We start from the raw sequence: 11,503 nt of genomic DNA on the forward strand, positions 1-11,503 counted from the left end.
GAGCCTCCTTTCCAGCACCCTGGCATAAGCCTTCCCCGGGAGGCTGAGTAGTGTGATACCCCGGTAATTTGAGCACACTCTCCGGTCCCCCTTTTTGAAGATGGGAACCACCACCCCGGTCTGCCATTCCATGGGCACTGATCCCGACCCCCATGCGACATTGAAGAGGCGTGTCAGCCAGGACAGCCCAACTATGTCCAGCGCCTTCAGCATCTCAGGGCGGATCTCATCCACCCCCGGCGCCTTGCCACCAAGGAGCTTTTTAACTACCTCAGCGACCTCTGCCAGGGATATGGGTGAGCTTCCCCCTAGGTCCTCAGGCGCTGCCTCCTCTGCAGAGGACATGTTGGTCGGGTTTAGGAGTTCCTCAAAGTGCTCTTTCCACCGCCTGACGATGTCCTCCGTCCAGGTTAGCAGTCCCCGCCCGCTGAGAATAGCCTGGGGTAAGCCCTGCTTTCTCTTCCTGAGCCGTCGGATGGTTTGCCAGAACCTCCTTGAGGCCAACCGAAAGTCCTTCTCCATGGCCTCCCCGAACTCCTCCCATGCCCGAGTTTTAGCATTCGCGACCACCGCAGCTGCAGCCCTTCTGGCCTGCCGGTACCTGTCAGCTGCTTCAGGAGACCCCTGGGCCAACCAGGCCTTGAAGGCCTCCTTCAGCTTGACGGTGTCCACCACCGTGTTCTCGGGTTGCCGCCACGACAGGCACCGATGACCTTCCGGCCACAGCTCCTAGCGGCCGCGTCCACGTCCACAATAGAGGCTTTGAACATGGTCCACTCAGATTCCGTGTCCCCAACCTCCCTTGGGATGTGTGAGAAGTTCTTCCAGAGGTGGGAGTTAAAGACCTCCCCGACAGGGTCCTCCGCCAGACGTTCCCAGTTTACCCTCACTACACGTTTGGGTTTGCCGGGTCTTTCCAACCGGTTCCCCTGCCATCTGATCCAACTCACCACCAGGTGGTGATCAGTCGACAGCTCTGCTCCTCTCTTCACCCGAGTGTCCAAGACATACGGCCGCAAATCAAATGATATGATTACAAAGTCGATCATTGATCTCCGGCCTAAGGTGTTCTGGTACCAGGTACACTTATGAGCCACCTTATGTTCGAACATAGTGGTCATTATGGCCAAACCGTGGCAAGCACAGAAGTCCAATAACGAAACACCATTCGGGTTCAGATCGGGCAAGCCGTTCCTCCCAATCACCCCCCCGCCAGGTTTCTCCGTCATTGCCCACGTGAGCGTTGAAGTCCCCCAGGAGAACTATGGAGTTGGTAGGCGGCGCCCTTTCCAGGACCCCTCCCACCGACTCCAAGAAGGCCGGATACTCCGAACTGCTGTTTGGCGCATAAGCACAAACCACAGTCGGAGCCTTGCTCCCGCAACCCGTAGGCGCATGGAGGTGACCCTCTCGCTCTCCGGGGAGAACTCCAACACAGCGGCGCTCAGCCGGGGGCTCGTGAGTATCCCCACTCCCGCCCGGCGCCTCTCACCCTGGGCAACTCCGGAAAAGGACAAAGTCCAACCCCTCTCCAGGAGCTTGGTTCCAGAGCCAACGCTGTGTGTGGAGGTGAGTCCAACTATTTCTAGCTGGTATCGCTCCACCTCCTGCACCAGCTCCGGCTCTTGCCCCGCTAGCGAGGTGACGTTCCACATCCCTAGATCTAGTCTATGCTGCCAGCGATCGGCATGCCCAGGCCTCCCGCCGCCCGGTCTGCATAGCACCCGGCCCCGATGCTTGTCCCTGCGGGTGGTGGGTCCACAGGGTGGTTGCTCCATGGTGTTTGTTCGGGCTGAGCCCGACCAGGCCCCATGGGCAAAGGCCCGGCCACCAGACGCTCTCCTACGAGCTCCCCTCCTGGGTCTGGCTCCGGGAGGGTGCCCCGGTCCGGGCGAGGTGGCTATAGTCCGTGGGCTAACTATCATAGGGGTCGTTTTGAACCGCTCTTAGTCTGGGCTCTCCCCTGAAACCTGTTTGCCTTGGGAGACCCTACCAGGGGCTAATGCCTCGGACAACATAGATCCCAGGATCACTGAGCCACTCAAACTCCACCACGATAAGGTGGCGATTCGCAGAGGTTTTGTTGTTTGGGTCTTAATTAGAGAATGAACTATCAAACTGAATCTGCTCTCACTGTCAGTGATATTTATATAGCACTCACTGCTACAGAACTAGCTGCATATTGGTAATCCGTCTAACCATGGTCGCAAAGAGACAACAGACTGACTTCATTCAAAAGTGTGTTTGTGTGCAGGCCAATGCGGCTGCTTTTGAAGCCTGCTGTAAAGAGAGGATACGCCAGTTTGATGACGTTGAAGAAGAAGAGGACATTTGGGAGGAGAAGGAGATGAACTATGCAACACAAGCTAAATCCAGAACAAGGTAAACCTGGTTGTTTTCTAGTTTTCATCCCATCAAAGCAGTTTTTAGAACACCAAGCGTTTCCGTCTTCTATCTGTTAACCCTTTCGTCTCAACTTCTATCCATTGTCACTCCACCAGGTTCGGGATCTCCCAAACCTCAGAGGAAAGCTCCAGGAGCAGCATGGAGAACGGAGGCAGGGAGCGGGACCACGGATCTGAATCTGATGAGGACGAGGACTGTGAGCAGAACGCATCAGAAACAGGTCGGTCCGAGGACAGCAGCTACCCACAGAACGCATCAGAAACAGGTCGGTCCGAGGACAGCAGCTACCCACAGAATGCATCAGAAACAGGTCGGTCCGAGGACAGCAGCTACCCACAGAACACAGCCAAATCTCATGTAAACCGAGGAACTTTGAGAACAGCCTCTTGTCTTAGTTTGAAAGAGCATTTTTATTCTTTGGTCTTGTTTCCAGGTCCAGGCTGGACAGCACATTTCAGGGACTCTGGAGGGACCGCAGCATCCCAAACCCCAGCAGGGTGGGACAGCTCATCCAGGAGTGGCGCAGAGACGCAGGGAAGTGGCTGGGCCAACTTCACTGAGTTCCAGCCTTTCTCCGGGTGAGAAGCCAACATATTGACCCACATTAGCTGGTCTGCTAGGTCGGTCTTCAAGAAAAACAGTGATGGAAAATGTATTTCCTGATTGTTCCAGGTGGCAAAAAGTGTCTGCTCTCTAGATGTTCAGAAACAATAGAGGCAAAGTTTCAACAGACGCTGATTCAACACAAACCCTGCAGCTAAAGTTGAACACTCACTCTTCTTTTCCACCTCTTCATGTCCTTTTCATTCCATCCAGCTCAAACATCACAGTGACACAGCAGTAAACACGAAGGACAACAGCCGTGTCTCAAACACAGCTGTTGGTTTTTAATCCAGCGGTATAATTTGTCTAATCTGCGTGGTTCTTCAAACACAAACAGGAAACGCATAAAGGACTTGTAGTTCCTAGTTCAGACAGTAGTTTCTCCGGTCATTTTAGTTTTGAAGTACAGAGTGTGTACGGGACAATCTCCGTCTCAAACCTTTGTCTAAAGCAGGCATGGGCAAACTACGGCCCGTTGGGCTTTTTAATCCGGCCCGTCAAATATTGGTACAAAATTGCCCAAACTAAAATAAAGACTAGGGCTGGGCGGTATACCGGTTTTAATTTCCCGTATGATATGAATTTTTCACACCATCATACCGGTGCATAGCCAAAACAACTGCTGTCTGTCTTCAACAGGCAGCTAAATGTATTGTTCGCTGCTGAAAGCACTGGGGTCGGAGCTAGTTCTCTTATATGTATTGAGAGGGAACCCTAGTCATGGTCATAACTTTATAACACAACAATGAACAACCCACAACTAACGCTCTTTAACAGAGCAAAACACAACAGCACATAACAGTCTGTGACACATCAACAAATTGTAACACTAATAATTGTACATTTATAAAAATTTCACCACCGAACTGCATGCTGGGTACAGCGCACTCGCGAGCCTGCTAGCACAACAGTCTGCTAACAGCTTGGAGAGGCTCCGTCGCTCCAGTAACGTTGCATTAAAGAACAGAACAGAGCGATGCAGGATGAACAAAGACAGACTGGAGATGCACCGATAGCTTGACACATATGCAACGCTGATTACTGTAATATGTGTGGTATTTGTTATAAACGTACGTTGGTACATAGAGGGTGATAAGAAGCTGTACGTGGAGGGGCTTAGGACCCAGGGGAATGTAGGTGAAGGAAACAGGAAGAGATGTAAGACACGCCACACACTGTTCACCGCTCGTCACGATCCTGTAGACCAGTGATTCTCAACAGGTAGTTCGTCGCGGACCCGTTTTCAGTGGGTCGCGGGCCTTTGCTTTATGCAGCGGAGTTATTCACGGCACTTGTTCAGCGGTGCAGGAAAAACAGACTAATGCGTTGTAAATCACGTCACGTGATGCAGTTTAGCCAATAAAACAAGGGTATTCTGATACGTTTCCTAACTCCAGTGAGATGTACCCACACCGTGACACAGGGGGAGAGACAAGGAAAGACTCAACACAGCATCTGTATGAGCCCTTCAAAGAAGCAAATTGCTAAAAAAACCAGTCTTTCACTGATGAACACCTCAGATCTGTTCTGAGAATTGCCACAACCAAACGTTGATGCACTAGCAAAAAAGGGTGACCAACAACACTATTCCCACTGAAATAAAATGTAAGTTCTTTACTTTTTAGGTCATGGCTTTCACTTGTAATCTATATTAGTTCACACAAACACTTTCCATTCATCCGCTACTGGCCCGGCCAGCCTGTCAAATTTTAAAACTCAATGTGGCCCCCGAGCCGAAAGCTTTAGAATTGCAAAACAAAAAGTCAACATTTAGAGAAATCCGAACATTTGTCACTTATAGTGGACTTGTGAACACAAATGTGCTACGGCTGAAGTACTTCAGCTTCAATACTGGGAGGAAAACAAAAGCTCTAAAATGTAAAGACTATCAGATGATCCACAGGACAGGTTTAGTGATCATGATCTATTGAATAGCTCGTGTCTTTTCACACAGTGGGACGTTGTTAGTCTGTAGACTGAGGTGTGCCGTTAAACAGTTGTATTATATTATTTTACGGTTTGAGTCATTGTTCACAGATGGTGTCATTCTTCACCACTTGTTAACTCTCTGCTTTCCTCTGGATTGTCTACAGTACAGAGAGTGATCCCAGGTGCAGCTCTCCTGTGGACTCAAGCAGCAGTGACGCAAAAACACAAGCCACACAAAACCCAGAGAAGAGTGGTGAGTGTTTCCCTGCATCCTCAGAGCTCAGCTGACAACAGCCCGTGTCTGTTAGAGGTGCACACTTACGCCCCTGAACGGCTCATACACACATCATGATTGACAAACTTGTGTGTTCTGTCTTTGTTTCTGCGTCAGCAGATGCGAGTGCCTCCTCTGGAGCTTGGCCGGTGGGAGAAGGGAGAAAGGCTCCTCTCGTGGCCTCAGACAGCAGCTCCTCCGGGGGATCCGACAGTGAGGAGGACGACAAAAACGCCGCTGCCGTCGCCTCGGAAACAGCCGGCACCCCCGGCAACAAGACAGCAGACCTCAAAAGGTTTGTAACTTTTTAGCTGGAAGCTCTGCTGTCAGATGCTGAGCGGTGAAATCCTCCTCTGGTGACCAGTCCACTCTGCAGCCACACACAAACAGCTGGTCTGTGTGTAGAAACAGCTATATTTGAAACATAATTACCACATTGAGGTAATGATAGACTGGACTGGGATCTGAAATTGCCTTTTTGAAGTAAAGTACATCCTGAGAGCTTTTCTGGTTCTCTACAGAAACCAAAAGAAGTTTGGAGCTTGACAGCTGGGTAGCAAACGCAATGTTATTACTTTTTGCAGTTGGGGAAAAAAAATCCTGTTTTAGTTATAGCAATGAGTGAATTATGCTAATTCTGGACTATTTTTCTGACCAATAGCCGACACTCATTAACGGATCATTAACCGTTAAGATCAGTGCCTTGCATGCAGGGCTGCTGTGGTTGAAGAGCCTAACAAGCCTCCCAGCGGCAATGCCAAACCGGTTAAATTATTCAACACCAGCTGTAGTGAATGCCCAAAACAGGCTAACTCGGGTTAGCCCTGAAGTTGGTGACAACTCTAGCCTTAAGGTGGGCTGACCTTTAAGGTGGAATTTTTAGATTCTTCTTACTGTTGGCATCGGTTATGGTTAATAATTAACATCCCCCAGTTTTTTCGGCGCCGTGTCCGCATCATTTACGTAGCTTGGTCTTGGATGCGTGCTACACACCCAGTGTCCAGAGGCTGATGCCCACAACAAAAATGAAGCAAAAGTTGAAAGACACTGACTTGACCCTGAAGTGTACTACAGTGGACTAATGGGTGACGTTGGTCTGTGTCCTGCAGTGAGGAGAGTCCGGCATCTCTGGAGAAGCTCTCTCTGTCAGATCCTCCTAAAGCGTCGGAGCAGCAGCCTGCTGAGGATTCACCTGCCACCACACAGACAGACAGGAAGTACGTGCCCTTCTGCTGACACTGTATAGAAGTTAGGGCTGAAGCTCTTAAGTGTTTGTGTCTACTAATCAATTAGTTGATTTAGTCAACCTTCGAGTTTCACACACAAACACCGCTTTAAATCTTGTTTACCAGAGATGTGCTCATGACTTTGTTGAAATAAGTCAAAGCATAAAAACGACTAATCGACTGAAGAACCTAAACTACCGATTAGTCGACTTATTGACTGAAATAAGGAGTTAACTCTTCGATTACTCACTCTGGAGAAATGTAATCAATGCTACTTTTCTTTGATAATGGAGTTAATATTTTTAAGTTTTGGAACATTGGTCAGACTAAAGCCATTTGATGACATCACTTTGGGCCTTAAGAACTTGTGATGAGCATTTCTTTACTATTTTATTCAGATGAATGGAGTCAAAGCACCGCACAGGAAGTGTTACCAGCTGTGTAGCTGCACAAAATAGTAATTGACAGTTTTATAGGTGCTGCAGGGATGACGTATTTTTGTAAAGAAACCCAGAAGTTGGCATCGCACTCGCTTTCGACAAAAATTCAAATAGGATTTTTCCATTGGCTTCTGGATTATTGCAGAAAATAAACTTTGTTTACCACAAATTGGTGTGACCTGTATGTTTTGTTCAGCAAGATACTTTTCACCAATGAAACTGAGGTTTACTACAGAGAGCATTGAGTATCTAATTCAAACTTTCTGTGATCAGGGAGGGATGGCGGTTAAAGGCTTTGTGTAGCCGTGTGTTTTCTCCCAGTTAAACCCCCTCCAGTGGCTGCTCATCCTCTCAGGTTGTGTTTATGTGACCGTGTTCCTCTGTTCCTAACAGAGAGGAAACGCCACCGCCCCAGGAAGTGTCGGTCAACGGGCCGGTCTGAGCTACACTGCTAACCATCAGTGACGGTGCCGTGGACTGTCAGCCTCCTCCAGAGGGACTCCTCCCCTAAATAACCTCACAGCAACTATGGTGTTTTTTTACTGAATCACTCGGCCACGTTATTGGACCTGGACACTGCCAATCAACACCAATAATGAGGCGGCGGGACATAAAAAAAAAAAAAAAAAAGAGTGACAAACAAAACCAACAGACAGAAGAGTGTAGAGGAATCATCTTCAACGCCTTTTTTTGATGTTGCACATAATTACGTGCGGTTTTAATGTAGCAGCGATCTTTGAAACGACAGAATCCGAGGGGTAACATCATTATTATTATTTTTCTATGTCCAGAAAGATTTCTCTCCCACTTGTCCGAAGCTGTTGGAATCCCATTGTTAGGGATTTTACATCGTCACCCCTGAATGGATAGCACAGGCTAACTTTCAATGATGCCTCAACAATAAATACTTTGGTTTTTTTTTGGAAAACTTTTTTTTTTTCAAGTTTAAGAAAAAGCACTTATGCAGCCATTTACTGTACATTATAGCACAATGTAAGTGTTGTCCCCTCATCTCTGCTGGCTGTCCCGTCTGTCGTCTCAGATCAAGGTTCTTATCCTTTGGTTGCGTGTTTCTTTCGTCTGTCTCTGGTAGCGGTTGATGGAACATCTCCAGGTTTCTGAATGTTCTCAAGTGCTTCAGGAAGGGCGAGGTGGTGGTGGAGGGGCAGGTCGTTGAACAGAGCTCTAATAGTATTACTGTCTTTTGCTCATGTGCAATAATGTCAATTAGCCATTTATATTTAAAAATTAAATTCAACTTTTTTTTTGGTCTTTTTAAAAAGAATCAATCTGGCGTCGCAGACTTGGATCTGGTGTAGTTCTGGGCCGATAAATTTGGATATAATCTCAACTTGATCGTTCTGATTTTTAAATTTTTCTTTTTACTGCATGTATAACCGGTTCTGTTGACCTAGCTAGTGAGCTAAGACCTTCTGATTGTATTGACCTTTAAGTTCTTATTGCTATCCCCCTTAAATCAACCAAACATCTACCTATATACAAATATTATCTACATTTAAAAGTAATTTTACAAGCAATCTTGAGATTACTATTGTCTGTTCCTTTCTTCTCTCTCTCCACCAAGCACTTACTCACAGGGCCAGAGTGACGCTGTGTGTGTTTTTTAAGTTGTGATCTTATTTGTCTCTGAGCAGCAGGATTGGAAAGAGGGCAGGTCTGGGTTCTGCAGAGCTCCGGGCCTCTTTGGTGTACTTCAATCATTTGACAGCGATCAGGTTCTACGATCATTGTTAAAAAGCTAATTTGAAATTAAAAGTGTCTGGTTGACCACATTAATACCAAAAGCTTTGCTTTGCCCGTCTGGTTGTTGTCTTTCCACCTCTGCCCGTTTGTGTGAATAAGACGTTAATTTAAAGAGCCTGCACCCCCCCACAGCTCCTCTGGTGGAGTAGACCTCTGGTTGGGTCACGGGTCTCCATATAAAGATGATCAAAGGTGTAACAAAGCTGTCAGGAGAGTGAGTCTGCACAAGCACATGGAGAAGAGGTATACAGGGAGGTCAGAGTTCAGCCACTAAACATAACTGAGGTACTTTATGATGCAGACGAACTGAGTTCAGATGTTTAGAAGTGTGAGTGTATGAGGTATTACTACGGTATATGTAGCAATGTACTGCTGTGGACGTATTTTAGACACAATCTACATCAGTTTAACTCTAGGTTTTATTTAGAAGCTGTTAAAGCATCTATGTGCTCAAAGCCACAGACTCCATTGACAAAAAGTTATTTTACCTCAGAACACAAGTTGCTGCTCTACTGCTGCCTACATTGTTTAGTTTGTATTATGTGACTTTGGTAAATCTGAACTAACGCTTTAAAATTCCAAAGTCACACATTAACACAGGAAGTAGCACTGACTATAAATAAGTACCTCATACAACCCCACTGGAAAACATCTGAACTATCCCTTTAAAGTAAGGGTTGGCTGAACAGCAGCTTTTTCAGGTTTAGTCCCTAAACTACAAATTGGCTTCATATTTCTGTTACCACTTTCCCAAACTTATCCTTATATTTATTTCTAAATTCAAGGCAGCTATTGATTTCAGGACAATATGAAATTCAACTTGTAGACACCTGAGATAGGGAATCCATCCCAGTCAACAAGTAATAGCCTTAATAGTGATCCCGATGTCGGAAAGCAACACGTCAACTGTGAGCGTCCTGCTTGTAACTGCAGATCCTCTCGGCAAAAAAAATGGAACTTCCCAAATAAAAAGCAGCCAGCGTTCAGTGGTGGATCACCTGTTTTCAAAGCTGCTCTTTATCTACCTTTACATCATCTGTGCATAAAATGATAACGTGTGTGAACGGTGTTCCTTGTAACACACACAGAATCATCACCTCACCGGACTGTTTGAGCATCTTTAAGATCATCATTTGGTTTCACAGCCCTCGGTACTGTTTTGGTTCAGTCTTACTCATTTCAATAGACTCACTGTACACTACCTGCTCAGCACAAACAGACTGAGTCAGCAACTCCATGGTGAACATTCAGCAGCTAATGAGTCGGATATTTCCCTCAGGAGATGGTGGAGACCAAAACAGAGCCAAGCAGTGTGACTGCTAGCAAGCAATTGAAATAAACCATTGTTTTTTTTGGAGATAACTACATTTATATCCATGTATTGCTTTTCTTACATTTTGCTTTACAATGTTATGAAATCAATGTTAATACATAAAAGAGTGACCCCGCTCAGTGACTCAACACTGATACATAAAGCCCAGGTATCACTGTTGGGACTGAAAAAGGTGGATCGGTGCATCCCTACTTTTTGACATTATATACTATGAGAAGCAGCGGTTGTCCAGTGTGTGTGTGAGAGATACGGTACCTAAACAGGATATGCCACAGCAGCCTAAAGAAAGAAGATCAACTTGTTGTGAGGGATACAGACTTAAGTTGTGCCATCTTTGGATCACTCCACCTTGTGCTCCGTCATGACTGGAATTTCATCCTGGCTGTATTTTAGGGAGTCAAAAAGAAATCCCTCTCCATCAAGACTGCTCACTTCAAGTCCAGTAAACTGCTTCCTGCTATGTTCTGTTGACTCAGTGCGCGACAGGATTCTCCTTTTCTTTCCTTGGACTTGTAACTGCTGTCTGAGGCCTTTAGTGCAGAAGGTCACAGAGCTTCCTTGATCCAGAAATACATGTCTGTATGATCAGATTTAGTGCCTTTATTCAAACAGTCTGTCTTTGCAGATCATTCTATTCTCCAACTTCTGATGAGAAGTCCTCTGGTGAGACAGCCAAAACATACGACTTTTCCTTTAAGGTATAGGATCTCTCAAGCAGGACTCATTTTTCTGGCATTCCTATCTGCAGGTCATCATCCATTATTATATTCATGGCTTCTGTGACCTCAGTATCAATAGACAGGCCTTCCTTCCTTCCTTGCGTTAAATTCAAGTTCTCCCTTTTCTTATTCAATTTTGTATTCTAATGCGGCAGCACACGCAAGCAACTCTACTTTCCTGGCCTCTTATTGACAAGTTAGTGGATGTTTCTTCCCCCTTTGGATGCAACTGAAGCCTTTTCTTTTTCCAACTCTCCTCACCCGAGAGCCCCCTGGGGGGGTGTTTAGCGTACAGCGTGTTGTAGAATGCACTTTTCAGAAACGAATATAATGAATGTTACACACATGTTATATACCCAGTTAAAGAAGAGATTCTGGGGAACAATATCATCCAAGCCATTTTACACACTCCAAACACAATTCTACACGACTAATATAAGCATCTAAAACAATTACCACAATATCACTCTTTTGCCATTGCTGAGCCGACCACGCACTCCGGTAGGCGCGAAGAAGAAGCTAAAGGCTAACACGGAAAACCGAAACAGCAGAAAGCACGCCAATAACATACAGATTCCAAAGATATCTTCAGAACTTCTCTCCGTGAAACCATTACAGAGCTGTGAGCAAACAAGCACCAGAACCACAAGCCGCTTTATCAATAAAAATCATAACTGCACCTCGCTGTGAGCTGAATTCGTGAAGAGAACGGATAAATCCTCGGTTATTTTGACTCAAATATGTGTTCGACATATATCCTGTTGTCTCAACTGTTTCCTGAAGAAAGAGGGGGGGGGGGGGGGGGGGGG

At 46.3% G+C, this 11,503-nt stretch overlaps 2 protein-coding genes across 4 annotated transcripts in view; one reads left to right on the forward strand and one right to left on the reverse strand.

Moving 5' to 3' along the window:
- The window catches only part of ppp6r2a (protein phosphatase 6, regulatory subunit 2a), a 21,326-nt gene extending 11,311 nt beyond the window's left edge, over positions 1-10,015 (forward strand). The window contains exons 18-24 of one of the 3 annotated variants that reach the window (XM_031869790.1): positions 2,255-2,382; positions 2,502-2,716; positions 2,840-2,984; positions 5,103-5,191; positions 5,330-5,507; positions 6,322-6,429; positions 7,272-10,015. In XM_031869790.1, coding sequence (XP_031725650.1) covers positions 2,255-2,382; positions 2,502-2,716; positions 2,840-2,984; positions 5,103-5,191; positions 5,330-5,507; positions 6,322-6,429; positions 7,272-7,320 — 912 coding nt within the window. In that variant the 3' untranslated portion in view covers positions 7,321-10,015. The remainder of the gene's footprint in view (positions 1-2,254; positions 2,383-2,501; positions 2,717-2,839; positions 2,985-5,102; positions 5,192-5,329; positions 5,508-6,321; positions 6,430-7,271) is intronic. The other 2 variants (XM_031869791.1, XM_031869792.1) reach the window with 2 other exon arrangements.
- Positions 8,849-11,503, reverse strand: part of sbf1 (SET binding factor 1) — a 72,739-nt gene continuing 70,084 nt past the window's right edge. The window contains exon 38 of the mRNA XM_031869839.1: positions 8,849-8,862. Within this exon, the coding sequence (XP_031725699.1) occupies positions 8,849-8,862 (14 nt within the window). The remainder of the gene's footprint in view (positions 8,863-11,503) is intronic.

This window comes from Anarrhichthys ocellatus, unplaced genomic scaffold (genome assembly GCF_004355925.1).
Source record: "Anarrhichthys ocellatus isolate YVR2014 unplaced genomic scaffold, GSC_Weel_1.0 scaffold49, whole genome shotgun sequence".
NCBI lineage: Eukaryota > Metazoa > Chordata > Actinopteri > Perciformes > Anarhichadidae > Anarrhichthys > Anarrhichthys ocellatus.